The following is a 22,029-nucleotide window of genomic DNA, read 5'->3' as shown; positions in this document are numbered from 1 at the left end:
GTTGCCGGACCACAGAGTGCTGGATAAGAGAGGTACAACCTGTACTGGAAAGTTCTGCTATGAAGTTCCATGTAAAAATTCTCCATAGCAATTAAACTTTGAACAATGTTCCATCTTTTAATAGATGGATTTTGATAGATCCAAGGTCATTTTATAAGAACAATTTATTTTTCACAGTCCTATATTAGCTGAAGTTGTTTAATTTGAAAAATGTTGTACAATTTCTTTTGTTTATTATGTTCCCATTGCTCTCTGATTACAGAGATGTATGGAACTTACCTGAGCACTCTATCAGTTAGTTTTTTTTTATAAATCTCATCAATGCTGTGAACTACAGGCTTCACAGATAAAGAGACCAAATTACTTTTGTACCAAAAGTGTTCCTATGATACCAGGCCTCCACTACAAATCACTTCTATTTGCTATTCACATAGGGGCCTGCTTGGTATGGAAATGGATCTCAGCACAGAGACGCTGATGTCCGAATGGGCAGATAAGGGGATTTTTTATGGAGATTGTCTCAATGACATGTACATCAAGGCAAGTGTGCACTTTGGCACTAGTGATCCATAATTCCATAAGTTTTAAAATAGTCATGAAAAAATGGTCCACAAGTTGGTCTTCAATTGGGCAAGGTTAATTTTGATGCCCTTAGACAGCAATGTGCAAAGGTTGGTTAGGAGAGGTTGTTTACAGGCAAGGTGGACAAAAGCTTTTAGCAGATGGAAAAGGAGAGTTCCAGGAAAGTGTGTTCCTGTTAGAGTGAAGGAGAAGGCTGAGAGGATTGGCAAACCCAAAATGAGCAGAGATATTTACATTTAATTGAGGCTCTGGATAAGAAAAGGAAACAGGCATATTTCGGGTAAAGACAGTTGGAATGGAGTGAATCTATTGAAAAATGTAGAGGATATAGGCATTTACATAAGAGGGAAATAAGGAGGGCAAAAAGGGGTCATAAAATGGCTCTGGCCGTATCATGAAAAGCTGAGATGAATCCTAAATCTACAAATATATAACAAGCAAAAGAGTAAGTAGGAAAAGAATATGGACCTTAAGATGAACAAGGTCATCAACATGTGGAGCTCAAGGAGATGGGTGAAGTGAATGTTTCTCAACACCATTAACGTGGATGGTAGAGAATGCAAGGAAATAAACAGTGTTGTCTTGAAGAGAGTCCATAGTACAGAAGAAGTGGTGCTGGAGGTCTTAAAATTTATAAAGGCAGATAAATCCACCTGGGCTTGATCAAGTGTATCTTAGGGCATCGTAGGAAGTTAGGGAAGGAATTGCGAGAGGCTTGGCAAAGATATTTACATTATCATTGAGCGTGGATGAGGTGCTGAAAAACTAGAAGGGGCCAGAGATGGCGTCAGAAAAAAATCTAATCGGGAGGCACAAACTGCTGTTCGAGAGCTCAATCTATGATGTAAATGTTTGATAATAAGAGTTTGCTGTCAACAACCAACACACCAACCCAGTTCCAATTTAAAAGTGCGCTGCAAAGTCTCTCTTTTGCACACCCACACTGTCTTTCTTTCACACACACACTGTCCACTCTTAACGAATAAATGCAGACAGACCCAAAAATCCATATTATATGACAGTATAGTATTATGACTCAGCAATCCTACATGTTCAATTGCTCGAATCATGTTTTATTACACTGCCCTTCCTCACTTGCATAAACAAGTAGAAAAACATTAAAATTAAAATCATGATACTGAATTGAGAAAACAATGTTTAAAACCGAAAGCATTACTACAAATATAAATTTATCGGTTTTGTACCTTCCATTTCAGATTTGTTGCAAAATAATTAATTAGATGAAAAATATAGCTGTATAAACATATACGAGGTTTTTAAAACTTTGGAATATTGCCCAACAAGAACAAATATATTCATTATCTACAACGTAATCATAAATGTCTCGCTCTCTATTCATTCTTGCTGTCAGCATTCCACAAAAGCGTTCCCTGGATAACTCGATGCCCCCTCAAATCATCACAGTTTAACTTTAAAACATTTGAATCTACACAACATGAAACTGGTAGAAGGCAAGATTTGCAAAATGCCACTTAATGCTTCAGTTCTCTGTACAGAATTATTGTAAATAATTAGACCTGACCTTTTTAACGTAACTATTGACTGTTTTTGGGAAGAAGTGCAATGCCCATTATCGAGTGTGTACGTCGCTTCAGACTGGACACTCATTATAACGTGAGGCAGGAATGCCCCTTGCAACCTAACTTCCAAACAGAAGAAGATTGCTGCTTTCTGCATCGTATTGTCCCCCAGAGCAGATTGCCTGACAACCCTGAAATTCTAGCACATGCGCTAACACTGTTCTCCATTTCTGCACTTGCACATGGCAACTGGGGTGTACTCTTTGACAGCTCAAAGAGGAAGAAACAGGCCATGCAGCTGGAGAGAACAAATGTCAGTTGATATGAGAGACTTGTTGGAAAGTTGCTGATGGAGATCTTGAGAGATGGGATCTACTTGCATTTGGAAGTCAAGGACTTGTGGGTAATCAGCATGGGAAATCGTGTCTACCAAATGAGGTTTTTGAGGAGGTGATGAGAAGACATCAGGCCAGGTGACATTACCTCTATGGACTTTAGCAAAGCCTTTGACAAAGTCCTGCATGGTAAGCTAGAATAGATGCTAAGATCATATGGGATCCAGGGAGAGCTGGTTAAGAGGATACAGAATTGGTTTTGTGTTTAAAAATCAGAAGGTGGTAGTGGAAGGTTGTTGCTCTACGACTAGAATGCCACATAGATCAGAGCTGGGTCTTGTTGTTTCTTATCTTTTATAACTTGGATAATAATATGGTTAGTAGGTTTATAGATCACACCATAATTGGTGCTATAATGGACAATGATTAAGATGACAAGAAGATCTAAATAAACTAGGAAAGTGGGCTAAGGAATGGCAAACAGAATTCAACTGACAAGTACGAGGTGTTGGCACAATCAATAGGAAGACAGAGTGGTGACACTGGCCTTCATCAGTCAGAGCACTGAGTACTGGAGCAAAGATATCCTGTTGCAACTGCATGAGATTTTTTTCATGGGATGCTGGGGAAGAACCTTGCTTCAATACAAAAAAAACTATAACATTAATTGTTTAGTCGTGCACAGTGATACAATAAAAAGGACTTTGAAAGAAAAGGAAAGAACACCTATTGCTACATATATAATATTGTCAGCATATACTTATTAATTGATTGTTATTAGTCTCTAATTGAGAGGGGTGGGTAAGGTGGATGGAAATTTATTCATAAAATCCATACATGGTTTCCAAATATTATATAAAAAAAATTCAACTCGATTCCTTAAACTTATTTTTTCTAAGGTATACAATTTTGCATTTCGTTATGCCATATACTTAATGATACTACATTTTCAGTTTTCCACATTATCTACACATTACTTCACAGTCACTATCTCTATACTTAACAATTTCTCTTGACATTTATCCAGTTTCAATTTCGCATCCTTTTCATATATATTCCCAAGTAAAAAATATTCTTGGATCCTTTTGTATCTTTATCTTCATAATTTGTCCTAGTGAAACACTCAAATAATTTCAAAACATTTCCACTTTTTCACATTCCAACATGTTAAAAAATGTTCCCGTTTCTTCTGTACATCAAAAACACTTATTGGAATAATTAGAATCAAGTCCATTTCATTTTTGTGGAGATTGATGTAATTGATGGAGGAAAATTATATTGGACCATTTGGTACCTGGCATAAACTGTATTCGTAACACTTTCTTGACACAATTTTGACCACATTTCCTCTTGAATTTGTATGTTTAAATCTTTCTCCCATCACAGTTTTGATTTGTATTCATCTTTTTTCCTTGTAGCTTCTTGTAATTTTATATATATATATTAGTAAAAAATTTCTTCACCATAAATATATGTGTTATTGTATCTTCAAATTGACTTTGTTTTGGAAGTCTCAAATCTGTTCCCAATTTCTTTATTAAAAATACAATTTTAACTGATAGTATGAAAATATTTATCTTTTAATTGTTCAAAAATTAAAAAGAATGATCCTAAGAAACAATCCTCTGCAAACCTTTACTAAACCAATGATCAAATAAATATTCAAAGTAAAAGGAAGAAGTTGATTTTGTTTTACCAATATTTTTAGTAGTTGATAATTTTTAAGTTCTCTCTCAGAATGAATTCCATTCCATGTTTTAAATGTATGTTTTGAAACTCACTATTCTATTTATGTAATATTTGTTCTGGGATAAATTCACCAATTTTATTCATTTCAATCTGAACCCAAACTGCTTTTCCACCCCTTTGATAAGACGAGAATCTCAACTGAGCTGCTTTAAAGTAATTAAAATTTGGTATTCTTCGTCCATCCTGATCAAATTTCCATGTTATTTTTTCTAGACCAACTCTTGACATCTTACCTTTCCAAATAAATTCTCGTATCATTTTATTCAGGAATGGGTAAAAACTGAAATTAATATTTTATTCTCGGAAAAATATTCACTTTAATACAATTCACCCATCATATTAGCGTTATTGGTAAATCTTTCCATCTTCTCAAGTCTTCCATCTTTTTTAATAATGGTAAATAATTTAACTTAAATTATTTATATTTCTATTAATTTTTGTTCCTAAATATTTAATTGCATAATTTTGCCACTTAAATTTTATCAATCTTTTTCTGAGAATAATCCATATCTACGATAGGCATAACCTCACTTTTATCAACATTAACTTTAAAAGAGTACGGATTAGTATCGGGTTATAATCTCTCATTCAACTTGTTTAACAATATTTCTGGTCTCGTTAAATATACTATAACATCATCTGTAAATAGGCTAATTTTTTGTTCTTTATTACCTACTTCAAATCCTTTAATTTCTCTATCAGTTCTAATTATTTCTGATAATGGTTCAATTACTAATGGAAATAGAAAGAGTGATAATGGATAACCTTGTCTGGAAGACCTTTCTAACAAAAAAGGTTTTGATATTTGTAATCACTCTAGGTTTTGACTGGTCATATAATGCCTTTATCCAATTTATAAAAGTATTTGGGATGCCAAAAGCATTAAGTGTTTCAAATGAAAAGTCCCATTCCAACCTGTCAAATGTTTTTTTTCTGCATCTCGTGCTACCACCACCAAAGGGATCTTTCTATTTTTCATTAAAAATTTAACTATATTGTCTGCTGCTCTTCTATTTTTAATTAAACCAGTTTGATCCATATTTATTCACTTTTGTAAAAATTCAACTAACCCATTAGCTAATAATTTTGATATGTTATAATCTGTATTCAATAATAATATAGGTCTATATGAAGAAGGTTGTAAACAATCTTTCCCTTTCTTTGGAATATCTGTTAGTAATGCTGTATTAAAAGATCTTGGCACATCATTTACCTCTTTCATTTGGTCTAATACCTCCATTAATACAGGTATTAATAACTTCTTAAACTCTTTATAAAACTCTGGTGGAAAACCTTCCTCACCTGATGCTTTATTATTCTTTAAAGACATTTGGGTCTCATAAACTTCTATTTCAGAGAAAAAACTATTATCTAAAATATCTAGACTATTCAATTGTCTTTTAGCACAGGCAATTTAACTTGTTTCAAATACTCTTTTATTTTGTTATCTTTCAAAGATTCTGTATGAGAAAGTTTAGCACAAAATTTTAAGCCCAGAGGTACAGCAACATTGATAAACAAAAATTTACAAGTAAAAATATTAGATACTAATGTAGATGTAACTGGAAGATGTATGGGAAATTGCCAGATTTACTCAGAATAATGCACCAAATATAGATGATAAATTTATACAAGATGTTTTTATGCAATAATCAAATACCAAGGGAAAGTTATATTAGGGAGAGATTTTAATTTTGCTTTAGAGCCTAAAGTGGATGGATCCTTTTATTCATTTTGATACTTATTCGTGAAAATGTTTTGTGTTTCTAATTTCTACAAAATTTCAACACAGAGTACAAAGGGTGGAATATTAAGCATGAGTTTTATCGGATCATTCACCTTTAATTTTGTAAATTTTGTTGGAAGAAGATAGATGGAGATTAAATACAATCTTATTGAAGAAAATAGAATTTTGTGATTATATGTGTCAACAGATAAAAACAGATTCAGTAACTTTACAATATGGGACTCTATGAAGACAAATAATGTTATACTTCAAAAGTAAAGAAAGAATATATGAAAGAAGACCAGTTAGATAAAGAAATAATTAAATTAGAGAAGGAAATACAAGTGCAAAAAGATGAGGAGAAGAGAAAATTGTTAGAGTCTAAGAAATTAAGATTTAATACAATACAGAATTATAGAATGGAGAGAGATATAACGAGATTGTGACAAAAATACTATGAGTTGGGTGAAAGGGTGCATAAAGTCAGCATGGCAATTAAAAACAACAAATTTCTAGAACAATAACTGCAATTTAAAAAAAAACATTGTTATTGTTTCATGAGTAAAGTTCTGGACAGCATTTGCATCATTGAAAGTGAATAGTGTGTCTATTAATTTCCACTGGACTGGACCAGTAATAGTGGGAGTGCCTGCCACAAAGAAAGAAGACCTCATTGTGTATTTTTGTCAGGATTACCCAGCCCACCATTTCCCTTTTTTTGTTTTCTTTCCAACACCCCACCCCCCCCCCCCACACACACACACACCCCAGTATTTTGGATTTCTATGTGAATAAGTCTATTAAAAATGCTTCCTTTACATAATGTATCTCTCAGTAATGCTTGATTTTTCATTGGAAACACTTCAATTACATGATGCAATGCTATGACAAACAATATGTTGGTAATATTTCACCTAAGCACTGAATCTATGCTGTAGGCCTTAGAGGTATAGATTTTAAATTCCCTATTGGGTACAAGCCAACTTAGCAGTATTGCTACAAACCATTTCCACAGGCCTTGCACATCTGTTTGGTGATAGTGGACAGCTACCTCAAAATGCAGATCTAGAGAAAAACATTTGCCTCAAGTTACCATGACAATCCAATGACCCGAATGTAGTTGCCTTTTTGATAAGGCAACAGTGCGCTGACCATGCTCCCAAGGAAACATCTTGCTCCTTGCTGCTCTCTTCCTCACACGTTAGCAGGTAATGTCGTCAACACTCACCAGTTTTTAAGGCGAAAATCAAATCATCAAACTCTTGAGATTCCTCATCGCCTGCCAAGTTACTGCTGCCGTAATCTGCTTTAGTGGTATAGGTGCTGCCATTCAATGGACTTTGTTTGAAGATACTGCTTGCTTGACTGCTGGGTCTTAAAGAGGCTTGTTCCCAGTCAGCAGGTATCTAAGGAAAAAAAAAAAATATCAATCAGAACTCCAGACATAAAAATTTTTCTTAGGATAACAGTTTAAGATAAAACCAAATGGTGCAATGTTTATTACCATTGCAACTTCTTTTTTTGCATTTTTATTGAGGAAAAAGCATTCTAAACACTACTTCCATATTTTTAAATAATCTAACAATCTGCTTTGCACAGGTAAGAATTTTAAGTTGTTAATTTGATGCTCCAACCAGAAAATAGGATGAGTTTATGCTGGGATTCCCCTTCCCATATGGTGTAATGTTGATAGAAGACATGGTTCCATATCACAAGGAGGCAAGGTTGGCGTAGCGGTTAGTGCAATGCCTTTACAGCACCAGCGGTTGGGGACTGAGTTCAAATTCCGCGCTGTCTGTAAGGAGTTTGTACATGTCTGCATCAGTTTTCCCTGGGGGGGGGGCTCCGGTTTCTTCCCACTGTTCAAAACATACTGGGGATTGTAGGTTAATCGGGTATAATATGGGCAGTACGGGCTCGTTGGCCGAAATGGCCTGTTACTGTTCAGTATGTATGCAGAGTATGTAAGAGGTACAGAAACCTGAAACCATTCTAAAATACCACAGATATGGGAGAGAATCTCTCTGGAAATGTATTTTCTTGACACAGTGCAGTAAGTAGGGGTGCACAATTACATCTGACAATTCCTTTGGTATAAATTTCACAACCACCAATATTTCAAGAACATTTTGATGATGATGAGAGTTCAATGTCACTACTTAAGCACAGGTAGATCCCTACATACGATGGGGTACCGTTCCAGGACTTGCATGTTAAGGTGAAATTATCATAAGTTGGGTCTTCCTGTCCTCGTAGCATTCTGCCTTGTCCCTGCCGAGAGGCCCATGTTCCCAACGTCCCTGTGGTGTTGCCAGGTGACTAGGGGTAGAGGCATCACCTCGCAACCTATGTTGTGGTTTGGAACATATGCACAGATTGCTGTCGCTCTCCCTCTTCCTCTTCAATCACTCTCTCTCTTCCCCCAGTGACGGCAATCTGCACATTTGTTCCGAATTACCTTTTTTTATTAAAAAAAAAGCACAGGGTCAGCAAAGCATGATATAGGTAAACCCTAACTTACCTTTATTCAAAACTGATTTTGATCTTTGTAACTTTGAAACATTGTAAGTCAGAATATTGCAAGTCGGGGTCTACCTGTACAGATACACCAAAATTCTCGCATGCTGCAGCCAACCAAAACAGTATAAAGCAACCACAATATTGCCAAGACTGAGAAAGAGATAATAAATATAAAAGGATAAAAATTCATAGCTGCCGTGAGTCCAAACAAAAAGTGACATTTCAATGGTGCAGACGGATCTTTTGATGGTCCTGGAGTGGTTTAGGCACCATGGTGACTAAATTGGCTCCCCTACTAGGCTTGCCTGGTGAGGAGGGTGGCTAGACATCCTGCAGGATGAAAACCAAGACCTGTCAATGGATGGATGCACCCTCTTGTAGGGTCGATGGCCATTCATTGCAAGAGAAGATCCCCCAGCTGTCTTGGACCTCACCATGCCGCTAGATCTGGGAGGGGATATCGAGAGGGTGAGTATGGACCTGTGCAAACCCTACTCCCTTATATCCATTCACGCAAATGCTGTTCCTTTCTAAGGAGTGGGGTATCCTCATATGAAACCCCATAAACTGACTGAAAGGAACCATCATCATCCTATGGGGAGATTCAAGAGTCTGATAGCTGTTGGTGGATTAACTGTTCTGGAACCTAAAGGGGACAGACTTCAGGATTCTGTACCTCTGCCTGAAGTAGCAATGAGGAGAGATTGTCATTGATGTGATGGAAATCCTTTATGATATTGATATGATTTACAGTGAGGAACCAACAAATTAACCAGTTATCAATTTCACTGGGAATAAACTTCAGGTACCTACAGATTATTTCCAGTGAATTTTTTTTTGGAAAACGTTAGCTTTTGATGCATGTGGGCTATTTAGGGTTCTGTTATCCCAGATTATAAGTACTGCTTAGCATATACAAATATTTTCCACACAGATTGTAAATGCAGTTCTTTCAAATGCCCATGAGGTTTGTCAGCAGCACAAGCGATTATTTTAGTCATTTTAAAGAGTGAAACATCAACCAATGTATTATTTTAAAAAAGTAGAAAAGTAATTCACTTTCTCTTTGACATCCTAAATATTTGCCTTGTAATCACTATTGAAATCAATGGAGTTGTCTCTTTTTCGGCATCAGGCCAAAGAGGTAATTTCCCATGTTTAATGTGAGAAAATCTGTAAAAAGGCCAATCCTAGCGATGGTGCTCTGTAGAGTTTGCCCTGTTTCAGCTTTCAGAACATGTCAGCAAGTCATGGAGTTCTGTGACTCACAGTGCATTTTTGGGAAGTCTGTGACTTACTTCAACATCAACACTGGCAACTCCAATCAGAAGCACCAGAAACAGTTGGCATTTTCTGGCCCAGTGCGACTGTTGCTCAGAATGCTTGACCACAGAGGAAGCCGAAACTATAGGTATTTTTGGCCAGCTTTCTCAAGGTCGGTGGTTTGCCTCTGGCTGCCCAGTCTTGATGAAAATGTCCCAGATTAAGCAGATGCTGTTTTCAGTTGCCTTTGAAAGTTTTAAAAAAAAAGAAAATTGCTGTTCCTTTGTTTTGATAATAACTTGGGGGAAAAAAAACTATTTGTCTGCATTGAACAATTTCTATGGATTATTACATCCCCATAGACATAACCCTTCAAAGTTAAAGCTCGTGACCTGCTGCCAATGCGCCCTGTTGCGTGCATAAATGCAGATCAAAATAGAGTTCCTTACACTATTTGTTCCCCTTTCCAATCTTGTTCAGTGCCTTCCAGATTTTAAGCAGCTGCCAAACAAACGGAGGTACAAAATATTGCAGCTTTGCAATCCACTTTTAACAATGCAGTGAACCTTTCATCATGAAGTTGTATTAAAGGCCTGAATATGACAGCTTTACAAGCAAACAATGACTCTAACACGATAATGAATAATTTTTGAAAATTATTAATGAAGTACTAGAGTAGTTTTGAACCTTAATGCCATTTCTCTGGTCACATAAATTAATGGAATATCTGAATGTTTACAGAATGCGGTAGAAAGTGTTCACACTCACTTTCAGAAAATATGTTCACTGAAGCCTGTTAATCTTTTATCAGCAGGTTGGGTCAGAAAGAGAAATACAACTTTTTAAAAAACTAACAAAACACATTGCGTCATTTTAAAATTAAATGAAATATTTTGGCTTTACTGTCAATGAAATAGAATTTGGATTTAAGCCCAATGAAATATTAATTTTAATTCTTAGTTTGCCAATTTACATTTAACAATTTCTTATTATTTACCAACAGCATGCAGATTTCACTAATTAAATCCTAGCTAGAAATTCTTTATTTTTTTTTAATTTAAATTTTAAATGAATTTAGACATATAGCACTGTAACAGGCCATTTCGGCCTACAACCCCTAGTACGTTTCAAACAGTGGGAGGAAACTGGAGCCCCCCCCCCCCCCCAGGGAAAACCCACACAGACACAGGGAGAACATACAAACTCCTTACAGACAGCGCAGGATCCAAAGCCCTGTCCTGATCATTGGCGCTGCAAAGGCGTTGTGCTAACCACACTAACTGTTCCTTAGAACAAATTGAGAAGATAGACTTGTGAGGATAATGCTGTAAATGGCAATGCAACATGAATATTACCCTCATGCATCAGTAAACACTGCCCATTTACTAAAATATACAAATTCCACTTCAGAGATGAGGGCCATTTCTTTGCTACCACTCTGCCAATGCTCATTTACACAGAACTCCCCGATTAATGAGAGTGAAGCCCTTTCCTTCATTTAGTTTATGAAAGGAGATGGACGCGTGTGGCAAGTTCTCTGAGCAGAGATTATTACTTTCCAGACCTTATTTTCTTCTCTTGTCTTTATTGATTGCTTTTCTATGATTTGACACCTCTTGTGTTACAGTGAGTTGTTTTACTTCTGTAAACCCAGGAATTGTCTCAATCCATAGCAGATGACCCTGATTTTATACCCATAGATGGATGTTCAATATATTAGGTCTAAGAAAATGGTTCGGGTTTTGAACAGTTGGCAGAATTTTGTCCCTGTACATGAAACAAAGTCTGACATTATAGGTTAAGCACTTTATATCCAGGAATTAAAATTTCTTTATCGACTTTGTTACAAATGTAAACAGTAACAATTCTGAATGCTGCTCTCCTGAAGCACATAGTTGTGCTCAGTACACTGCTTCTGGAAATTATGATAGTCATTGATGGTGAAATGAGAATTCTGGGAAGGGCAGAACTAACAGTACAGGTGGAAGAGACTATCCTGACTTGGACCGTAAAGCTTCAAGGCTCCTTTTATTGCCACACAATAATACATAAACTTTTGTCTGCCTTAAGGCAAGCAAAGAGTCGTCATGAGCATTGCCTGGTGCCCCTAACAATAGGAGAAAGAAGCAAATGAGAGACCCGAGGGGAAAAAATGGTCCTGTACACTAAGGACCAAGAAACCTCCCATGGAATTAATTGCTCGAGGAGGAGGTGACGAGGTGGTAAATACAGCATGTCCGAAAGAGTTGATCCGAGCACCGCATAACGACCTTTTGCATTTGATCAAGGCCAGTAAAAACGGCTACAAATTTGTCCAGTCGGCTCATCCACTGTGTAGGCTTAGTGGACCAGGGACTGAAGCTCCCATCACAAGTGGCATTGAAAGGCAACATTAAATTCAGACTCATCCTACAACTTCTGACTGTCAACCTTGTATCTCCTGAAAATAAATGAGCTCCGTTTCAACAGACTTTCCAACAAACCTGCATGTCATAACACAGGTGCAAGGCTTGCCCTTGTGTTCCTTTCTGTCATCCATACTGATATTACTTGCATATCCCAGATTCAATTTCAGGGAAGAGCCTGCATTTGGGTGCTGAATGTGGATTGATGTCACCCGTCCATGCTTCTGTATATTTTTGCATTGTAGGTTCACAATTGTGAAGCCAAATTATGCCCAACCTTGTAGCTCTAACAAAAATATATATACTCTCCCCACATGTTCCAAAATGGCCATCCTACAATTTCTATGCACACCTCTGGATTTAGTGGAAAAGCAAATGAAGTGTTTCATGGAAGAGAGAAACAAAAGCTGCAGATGCTGGAGAACCCACACACACACACACACACACACACACACACACACACACACACACACACACACACACACACACACACACACACACACACACACACACACACACACACAGGGGTGGAGGGAGGGGCCCAGAGGTGATAATAGGATAGAAGATCTGTGAGGGGTTGCCTCTGTTCTCAGAATGAGGTTTTCCACTCCAGGATCTCCAAAACATCATCTTTCTTGAACAAAGCAGAACTTCACCTTACTGGCATTGATAACGTCTGCATCAGTTTCTCCTCCATATCTTGCACTTTTGCTCTTGCCCCACTTTCTCCCAAGCAGAACAAGAACAGAGCTTCTCTGGCCATCACTTTCCACTCCACAAGCCTTCGTCATATCATCCTCCGACCTTACTGCCAACTTCAGCGAATTTTCCCCTTTTCACTCCTATCTGCTTTTCGCAGCAAGAATTCTCTCAGACTCCATAGTCAGCCCATTCCTCCCAATCCAATCTTCCAGTCTCTCGGGCACTTCTCACTGTAACTATAGAAATGCAAAACTTGCCCCTACAAAGTGGGTCCTCCGTTTATCATATATATTAATGATTTAGATAAGGGGATTATAAATAACATTAGCAAATAAGCAGATGCCATGAAACTGGGTGGCAATGTGAAGTGTGAGGAGGATATTAGGAAAATGGAAGAGGACTTGGACAGTTTAGATGAATGGGTGGATGAATGGAAAATGCAGCTTAATGTGGATAAATGTGAGGTTATCCACTTTGGTGGCAGGAACAGAAAGGCAGATTATTATTTAAATTGAGTAAAGTTAGGGAGTGGAGAAGTGCAATGTGATCTAGGTGTACTTGTACATCAGTCACTAAAAGCTAGCATGCAGGTTCAACAAACTGTGAAAAAAGGCAAATGGCATGTTGGCCTTCATTAAAAAGGGGAACAGAGTAAGGATGTCCTTCTGCAGTTGTACAGGGCCCTGGTGAGACCACATCTAGAGTATTGTGGCCAGTGCTGGTCTCCTAATTTGAGGAAGGACATTCTCGCTATTGAGGGAGTGCAGCGTGGATTCACAAGGTTAGTTCCCAGAATGGCGGGATTGACATACGCCGAAAGTTTGGATAAACTGGGGTTGTATACGTTGGAATTTAGAAGGCTGAGGGGAGATATGATTGAGGTATATAAGATTATTAATGGATTGGACATGATAGAAACTGATGACATGCTCCCGATGTTGGGTGGGGGAGACTAGGAATGGAGGCCATAGTTTAAGAATACAGGGAAGGCCCTTTAGGACAAAGATGAGATTTTTTTTTTACCTAGAGAGTTGTTGGTCTTTGCTGCAGAAGGTGGTAGAGGCAGGTTCTCTGGATAAGTTCGAGGGTTATGGGGAGAAGGCAGAGGCAGGATACTGATAATGGAAGATCAGCCATGATCTAAATGAATGGCGGTGCTGGCTCGATGGGTCGAATGGCCTACTCCAGCACCTATTGTCTCTCTCTTTTCTCAGTCCTATCCAGAACCACAAACAGACCTTCCAGACAAGGCAGAGTTTTACATGCATATCATCTTTCCAAATCTACTGTGTTTGGTGTATTAGGTTTGGCCTCCCTCTATATCAATGAGACTAAATGCAGGTTGACTAACCATTTTCCTGAAACATACACACTGCGAGTCTAAAAACTCGAGCTTCCAATGATCAACCATTTTAACTCCCTAAACTATTCCTATTGTGCCATGTCTGTCTTTAGCATCACTCACTCTCACGGCAAGGCTAAACATAAACGAGCATCAACACATCATATTCTTCCAGCCAGTCATAAACATAATTGGACAATCAATAATTTTTCTAATTTTCGATAACCTTTACCCCCATCTGATTCTACTGTTCCCACCTCGTCTTTATCTTCTCCTGTACTTTTTTTTCTGTCTGCTTTTTCTTTCCCCAACCCTCTATCTGTCTCTCCATTTTTCACACCTTCTGTTCTAAACCCTATCACCTTCTTTTCCCCTTTGTATACTTCACCTGTTCTATGTAGGTCTTGATACAGGGTCTATGCCCAAAAAACTGATGCTGTCTGACCTGCTGAGTTCCTTCAGTGGATTTCTGTTTGTTGTATATACCACATAGCTTCATTACCAGAGGCCAGTTTTGACCCTGATAACATAAACTCTTAATCATATTTAATCCATCAAGGGCTTTGAACAAAACAGCAAGACTGATCAAGCTACCTCTTAGTTTTTTGAGCCCATTCATTCAACGGGAGCATTAGATGTTCAATGTTATGACCATTTCGATAACTAATTAACTATAGACACTGCTTGTTTTGTAGTTGGCAGGGATATTTTTCTGGCCACATACATTACAACCACCTTCAGGAAAAGTATGAATATAAAAATCCAACTTTGGTTAATTATTAATTAACAATTTAAATTGTATTCTGCACAGACTTGTACTGCAGAACAAACAAGAAGTTACCTCAATGGCACTTTGTTATTTTTCCATTGTGTCAAGATTAGTCATTGTGAAAGAATGGATCTTAATGTTCAGTGGGTGTACAGTAAAAGCATTAATGTGAGCTACCATGGTTGTATCACCTGTTGGTATAGATATTTCATGAAAGGTATGGTGTTAATTTATGTTTTGCTACAATTTACATTTCTAAAGGTTTCCTTCTTTAGGAGGGTAGGCGTGCTACTACCCACAATTTGTGTGAGGCGAGGAGAGTTGGCACGGAGCCACGCAACTTTCTGCATTTACCACCATTTTGAGGACCTTCCTCTGAAACTGATGAGGTGATGAGAATTACTAGCAGGTGAAAGCTGTTCCACAGAAGGGCTTCTGCCCAAAACGTTGATAATCTGCCTTTACCTCCTGTGGATGCTGTAGGATCTGCTGAGTTCCTTCGGCATTTCTGTGTTTTTACAACCTTCTCTGCCAGATTGTTCTGGCATTAAAGCAAGTGTTTCTTTAATGTGGTAATAGTATTTCAGAGTTCTCAGATTACATGTTATGAGGAAAATATGACATACAATGCATTTTCTTTCATTGATATTTACCAGCTGGTCTCGAGCTTTATCAAGGAAGCAGCTTGAGGCTTTATATTTCAAATGTCTTGTAAAGTGATCATTAGGTAACTGCTTATCCATGGCTTGTTGACATTACTTTAGTTAGCCTGGAGGTGACTGGTCATATTCTGCTGCTGTGACACAGTTGATCTTGCTCAATAACATTCTCTTTCAAAATCTGCTAAGGGATTGAGTTTAGGAGCAAGAAGGTTATTCTGCAACTATACCCTTAACTGGTGCTGTATTTGGAGTATTATGTGCAGTTCTGGTCTTCTTGCATGAGGGGAGGATGTACTGGCTGTGGAGGCAGTGCAGAGGAGGTTCACCAGGTTGATACCAGAGATGGTAAGTTTTTTCCAGTGTTAAGTGAGACAAGAACTAGGGGCCGTAGCCTCAAGGATCAGTGTCATAGATTTAGGACAGAGATGAGGAGGAACTGCTTTTCCCAGAGGGTGATGAATCTGTGGAATTCACTACCCAGTAAATGTATTTAAAATAAGGTTGGATGGATTTTTCCATATCAAGGGAATTGAGGGAAAAGGCAGGTAGGTGGATGAGCCTATCATCAGATCAGCCATGATCTTATTGAATGGTGGAGCAGGCTTGATGGGGCCAGGATGGCCGTCTCCTGCTCCCATTTCTTATGAGACATCTGCTTTGAAAGTTACTAGATGACTTTATGCGGTGGAAAAAAATCTAGACAAATCTCATAATGCAAAGTTGATGGTCAGTGTGAACTCGGAGAGCAAAATAACCTGTTTTTATGCTATATGTCCATGAATTTTGTTCGGGAGTGAATGATAACACTAATCATAACTCATTTTTGTGTTGTGATTATTCTCAGATTTTCAGCTACAATCTTTTTACAATCAGTGCAGAGGACAAAATGCTTTCCACATGCCTTCTAACTCTTGAAGAGCACACAAAATCATTGTGGAACCTTTCCATCCTGCACACAGCATCTTTCAGCTGCTCCCATCAGGGAAGAGATGCAAGAGTATCAGAGCCAGCTCCATCAGGCTGAGGAACAGCTTATTCCCGAGGGCAGTGAGACTGCTGAACATCCAAAGGAACTGTTCACACTGACCATCCGAGACTTTCATATTCACGAAACTATTTGTTTATTTGTATATATATGAAAAATTGTCCTGCAAATGTATTGTTTGTCTGTATGTGTGTTATATTTGATTGTCTTACATCGAGGACCAGAGAATGCTGTTTTGTTGGGTTGACTAGGCCCAAGGAGGTGGTTCACCATCACCTTCTCTCCAGCAATTAGAGATGGACAATCCCTAATGGTCTAAGATTGTCTTTGGTTACAGCTCAAAGAGAAGGATGGTTAAAAATTTTCATCTTTGTTTTTCTTGAACTTTGGTCTGTCAATGACATTCAGACCTGCTTCCTTTCCCTTTTGAAGGCTGGGCCAAAACCCCAAACTGAAATTCCATCCTAAAACTTTCCTACTTTTTTATAATTCTCTTGCCACGTCTCAGATGCTCCATAAAATACCTTTGACTCGGACTTTGATCATCTGTCCAAATATTTTGTTTGGCCAAAAGTTCCTTTTAGAGTTTCACTCCTCTGAGATGAGTGAATTCTGGAAGCATAAACTTTGAGACATTTTTACTTTCTATCTCAGTTCTCAAAAAACAATTCCAAATTCTACTTCTTGGCCCATAAACAAGGGGAATCAACATTTCAGTACTTGCCTGATCATGCCTAACAAAATGTGGAATATTGCAACCTCTTTTCCTTCTTAATTCTATGTATTTGCCAATTCGGTTCAAACTCTCATGGCGGGAAAAACCTGGTATGCCAGGAATTACTGTATATTTTGGTGTATAAGTCAACCGGCATACATGTCCTCCCCCATTTTTCAGGCCTCCCAGAAAAAACCCAAAATTTTTCAAAACCGCCAAATCGCAAGTAATCAATTAAGAAAGAAAGATTTAAAAAAAACACCTCGGCCTACCAGACAGCAACGGCGACAGCCCACATAGCTGGAGCAGGAACCTCTGCCTCCCAGGCAGGAGCAGTGCTGGTGACTTCAGGTTCGCAGGTAGGAATGATTATAGCGGCACCCGGCAGTGGGGAGCAGCAGCACAGGTGACGTGTTTCCAACATCGACTTATTCGCTGAATTGACATCAATCTGATTTTTTTCAGTGAATTAAAGGTCTCAAAAGTATATCTGGTGTCCAAGTCAGTCCCCTCTTTGAGAAATTTTTAGGGTTTCATGACTTGACTTGTACACTAAAATATACCGTCATTGTGAACCTTTATTATTTAACCTCTGGCAGATGGACAAAAAAGGATACTGGATTGGAGGATTTGCATCATGGGGAATAAAGTACGAAAGCACTGAGGTTGCGTTTGTTAAACATGAGTGTCTCCCATGTGGGCATCACATCCAGTTCTCGTCATTGCACTATTAAAAGATTTAAAAGCCAAAGAGGCTGGGGAAAAGATACCGAACCTTTAGGATGAGCAGTTTCAGTTACATGAAGAGGCTGGAGAATCTATCCTAAGAGCAAAGGAAGGTGAGAAGTGATGTATGAGGCAAGCTCAAAAATCAAGAAAGGGCAAGAGAAAGTGAACACTCGTACATCAGGTCATTGGCAGAATGAGTAAAAAAAACTCCAATGAGGTTTAGAGGGATTGGCAGAAGAACCAGGTGTGATTGAAATCTCATCCTGTTTCACCGCAGATGATGCTTGCCCTTTTGAATATTTTTATTTTGTGATACAAGGTTTAAAATAAAATCTTTACAGGCATCACGCTGTCATGTTGTGGAAGACGGAAAACTGCTGTTGCAGCACTCCTCTGGTGATCCACGTTCACTCCTGACCTTCAGGGCTGTCAATGTGGACTTTGTCTGGGTTACCCCTGAGTACTCCAGTTTCCTCCACATGCCAAATACACGTTGGCTTATAGGTTAATTATTACCATTTATGACCCATAGGGCAGGTGTGATAGGAGAATAAGGGTTAGAAGTTGATTGCCCAATAAAAACTCTTATTCCGAGTGTTCAGATGAAATGGAGGGGGATGAATTGATGGGGAAAAAATTAATAAATGAGGGTAGGATTAAGATGGGTAATGCATCCATGATAATGAGCATAGATTTGGTGGGGTGAGAGGCCTTTTTCTGGGTCATATTTATCATGAAGGAGAAGTTGATGAACATTGAGAGAATAGATTGCAGGGGAATAGGTGGATAAACTAGATTAATGGTATTACTTTGAGGCTGGTATTAACAGTGGACTGAATGGTCTTTAGCCCCTTTTCACACTTGGAAGTGATCCCAGGAATGAACCGCCAATCGGCCTTTAAAGTGTCTAGTGTGAAAGCAAAATCAGCTCAATGCTGGTGTCACATGACGTCATCTCACATTGGGGATTCACAGCCTCGTCCCCTAGTACAATCCCCGGCAGATGCCACAATCATGCAAGTGTGAAATGGGCAATTGCATTGTGGGATTGAAAATGAGCCAAGTTTTTATGTGAGTGCAGAAACGTGAAGTAAGAGAAGATTAAAATTGAAGTATAAACTTTTGCCGTGTTAAAGTGCAGCGGGAGAGAGGAAATAAATAGCAATAGGGGACAATTTTTAAACAGTGTGGGAAAACTGGTAGCGCTATAACGCACAATTTATAAAGACCGTGGGGAAAAGCAAGGGCGGACCCTACTTCCCAAAATGCCATGTGGCCAACCCTTCCATGAATGGTCCATGCATGCAGCTATGCAAACAGCCCTTTCTCTGCTGTATGGAATTCTGGGAGGGCAGGTCTGCCATCACTCAATGCGTCACTCAGATGTCATCGATAGAAGGTAGAACAGTCCTAACCCCAGGGATAGCTCCTTGCCAGTGTGAAAAGCCAAACTCCCCCATTCCTATCCCAGGTCACTGAACAACTGATTTAGTGGGACACAAATGTGAAAGGGGCTTTTGCTGGTTTTAAGCAGCCGAGATCACAAATGTGTGATATTTGAGATGCAATTTACAAAAAAAAACCTTAAAATTGCAACATCGTCTTATTTTTATTTTCAAACCCTCGTACAACCAGGACCAACAACCGTGTTGGGGTATTGATGGTGAGAGAAGCAGAAGTATTGGAAATTAGAGTAAATGTTCAAAATATTGCAGTGTAAAGCTATATCTGCAAAAGAAGCCATGGATGAAAGTTGTTCTACATGAACACTCACAGCCTGAACCCACTAATGACCATTTAAACCAGTGGCATCCTATGTTGTTTTGAGAGGGCCAGACTAGCAACTTGAGTCAGTACCAGGGCCACCCATGAAATGTTTTAATTTAACCGAGATGCTGATATTTTGGTCATAGATATGAAAGTGCAAATGGTAAGCAACAAGCCAATAATAATTTTAAATAAATTTGAAACAACAGAAAATACTGAAGTCAGACAGCATCTGTGGAAAGAGAAACCATTCATGTTTCAGTCAGTGACCATTTGTCAGAACCAGGAAAGAGAGGAAAAAGTTAGTTTTCCGTGGGAGATGTGGCAGAGAAGGAACATGCAAAATAAGGAGCATGTATGAGTCAAAATAGCTTAATGGTAGCAGTGAAACATGAAAGTCTGCAGACACTGTAATTGTAGTCAAAACTCAGATGGTCTTGCAGCTTCCAGAGGAGGTAAAGATAAATTACTGATGTTTCAGGCCTGAGCCCTTCAAGATGTGAGTGAAAATAGAGAAGCTACTGAATTAAAGGCTGAGGGAAGGAAGGAGGAAGAATGGGAGGGCAGGAGGACAGACCAACAGACGAAAAGGGTGAATTGAATCGGATAAGAGGAAAGGTGAAAATTGATTGTGGCTGTGAAAAGAAGGGGGGGAAAGAGAGACAGGGGAAAGGAGATGGAGAGGGTGAGGGGGGGGGGAAGTTTCAATGGAAACTGAAAGTCTATGTTAATGCTATCCCCTCCCCTGCCTTCTGCAGGGACTGCCCCCTCTATAACACCCTTGTCCACTCCTCTCTCCCCAGCAATCGCTCCCTTGTGACCTAACACCTATGACCAAAGAGATGCTCCACGTGCCCACACCTCCTCCCTCACCACCATTTGGGGCCCCAAACAGTCCTTCCAACTGAGGCGACATTTCACTTGTGTATCTGCAGGGGTCATCTACATTGTATAGAATGGATGCAGACTGGGAGATGGTTTTGCTGAGCACTTTGGCTCTGTCCTCTGCAATAGTGCAGACCTCCCAGGGGCTACCCATTTCCATTCGCCACCCCATTCCCTTACTGATACGTCTGACAATGGTCTTGTGCAATGCCAAACTGAGACCACCTGCAAATTGGAGGAACAACTCATTTTCTGACTTGGTAATCTCCCACTGGATGGCATTAACACCAGTTTTTGTTGAAACTGTCCCTCCCCAATCTTCTTTCCCCATCTCCTTTCCATCTCTGTCTCTCCCCTTTGTCCTCTGTCTCATTTCACAGAGCCAAAATCATTTCTCACCTCTCCTCTCATCAGAGGTCTGTACTTCCCCTCCCTTTCTTTCCCCAGGTGTTGGCTATTTTGTCTCACACCTTCAGGAAGGGCTCGGGCCTGAAATGTCACTAATATATCTTGTCCTCCTCTGGATGCTGTGAGACAGACTGTGTTCCTCCAGTATTTCTGTGTTAATGGTAGCAGTCACCAGCACATCAAGTTTCTTGGCCTGTGTTATGAGTTAATGGTAAGGGTTGGAGCATTCCAGCAGGCTCGACTTATACAAGGATAAGTAAAGCTATGATGATATAAAAACAGAAAATGCAGGAAAAATTAAACAGGTGAGACAGCACCCACAAAAACAGTTAATGGTTCATATAAGGGGCCCTTCAACAGTCCTGAGAAAGAGAGAAATAAATTGGTCTGGGATAAAGTGAAGACGTGTATCAGGCGAGATCAGATTAAGTTACTATGGCTACGGAATTTGCTCCTGATACAGTTTTGGTCAATAAAGAAATCCTTCCTTAAAGTGCATTAAAAGGATTTTTATAACCTTTTGGGCCCACACATGGGGAAAGGGAACCCAATACAAAATAAGCAGTGTAGAACACTTTGCCCGGCAACTGGGCAATATTCAGGTGATGGTCAGTAGAACAGTTGCTGATTCATTGCTCTGTTCAAGAGCTAAAACCTCAGGATGTGATAATGTTAAGGGTGGTGAGTGCTGTCAACAGCAGAGAGTTTAAGGAAAAACAAAAACTCAGTCTAGCCCTGAAAGAAACAGCTGTGTTTAAGAATGATGCATATCAGACAGATGGTCACTTTAAATCAGCTGTGGCTCAGCTGGTAGCAGTTTTGCTTTAGAGTCAGAAAGTTGTGGAAACAAGTTCCAATCCAGAGTTTCAAAAATAAAAATCCAGACTGATATTCTAGTGGAGTAATAAGTGTGCTGAACTATTTCCCACACTTTAGGTCTCACT

At 39.0% G+C, this 22,029-nt stretch overlaps 1 protein-coding gene and 1 long non-coding RNA gene across 2 annotated transcripts in view; one reads left to right on the top strand and one right to left on the bottom strand.

Annotated features, from left to right (window-relative positions):
* The window catches only part of adgrv1 (adhesion G protein-coupled receptor V1), a 537,083-nt gene that overhangs the window by 3,961 nt on the left and 511,093 nt on the right, over window positions 1–22,029 (bottom strand). The window contains exon 90 of the mRNA XM_069918000.1: window positions 7,162–7,339. Coding sequence (XP_069774101.1) covers window positions 7,162–7,339 — 178 coding nt within the window. The remainder of the gene's footprint in view (window positions 1–7,161; window positions 7,340–22,029) is intronic.
* Window positions 15,783–18,369, top strand: LOC138739219 (uncharacterized). The gene is made up of 2 exons (XR_011342095.1): window positions 15,783–15,941; window positions 16,441–18,369. It is a non-coding gene; the product is annotated as an uncharacterized lncRNA (long non-coding RNA).

The sequence above is a fragment of the Narcine bancroftii genome, chromosome 1, assembly GCF_036971445.1.
Source record: "Narcine bancroftii isolate sNarBan1 chromosome 1, sNarBan1.hap1, whole genome shotgun sequence".
In the NCBI taxonomy this organism is placed as follows: Eukaryota; Metazoa; Chordata; class Chondrichthyes; order Torpediniformes; family Narcinidae; genus Narcine; species Narcine bancroftii.
Note: the sequence above shows the minus strand (reverse complement) of the source record. Positions and strands in the feature narration are given on the sequence as shown.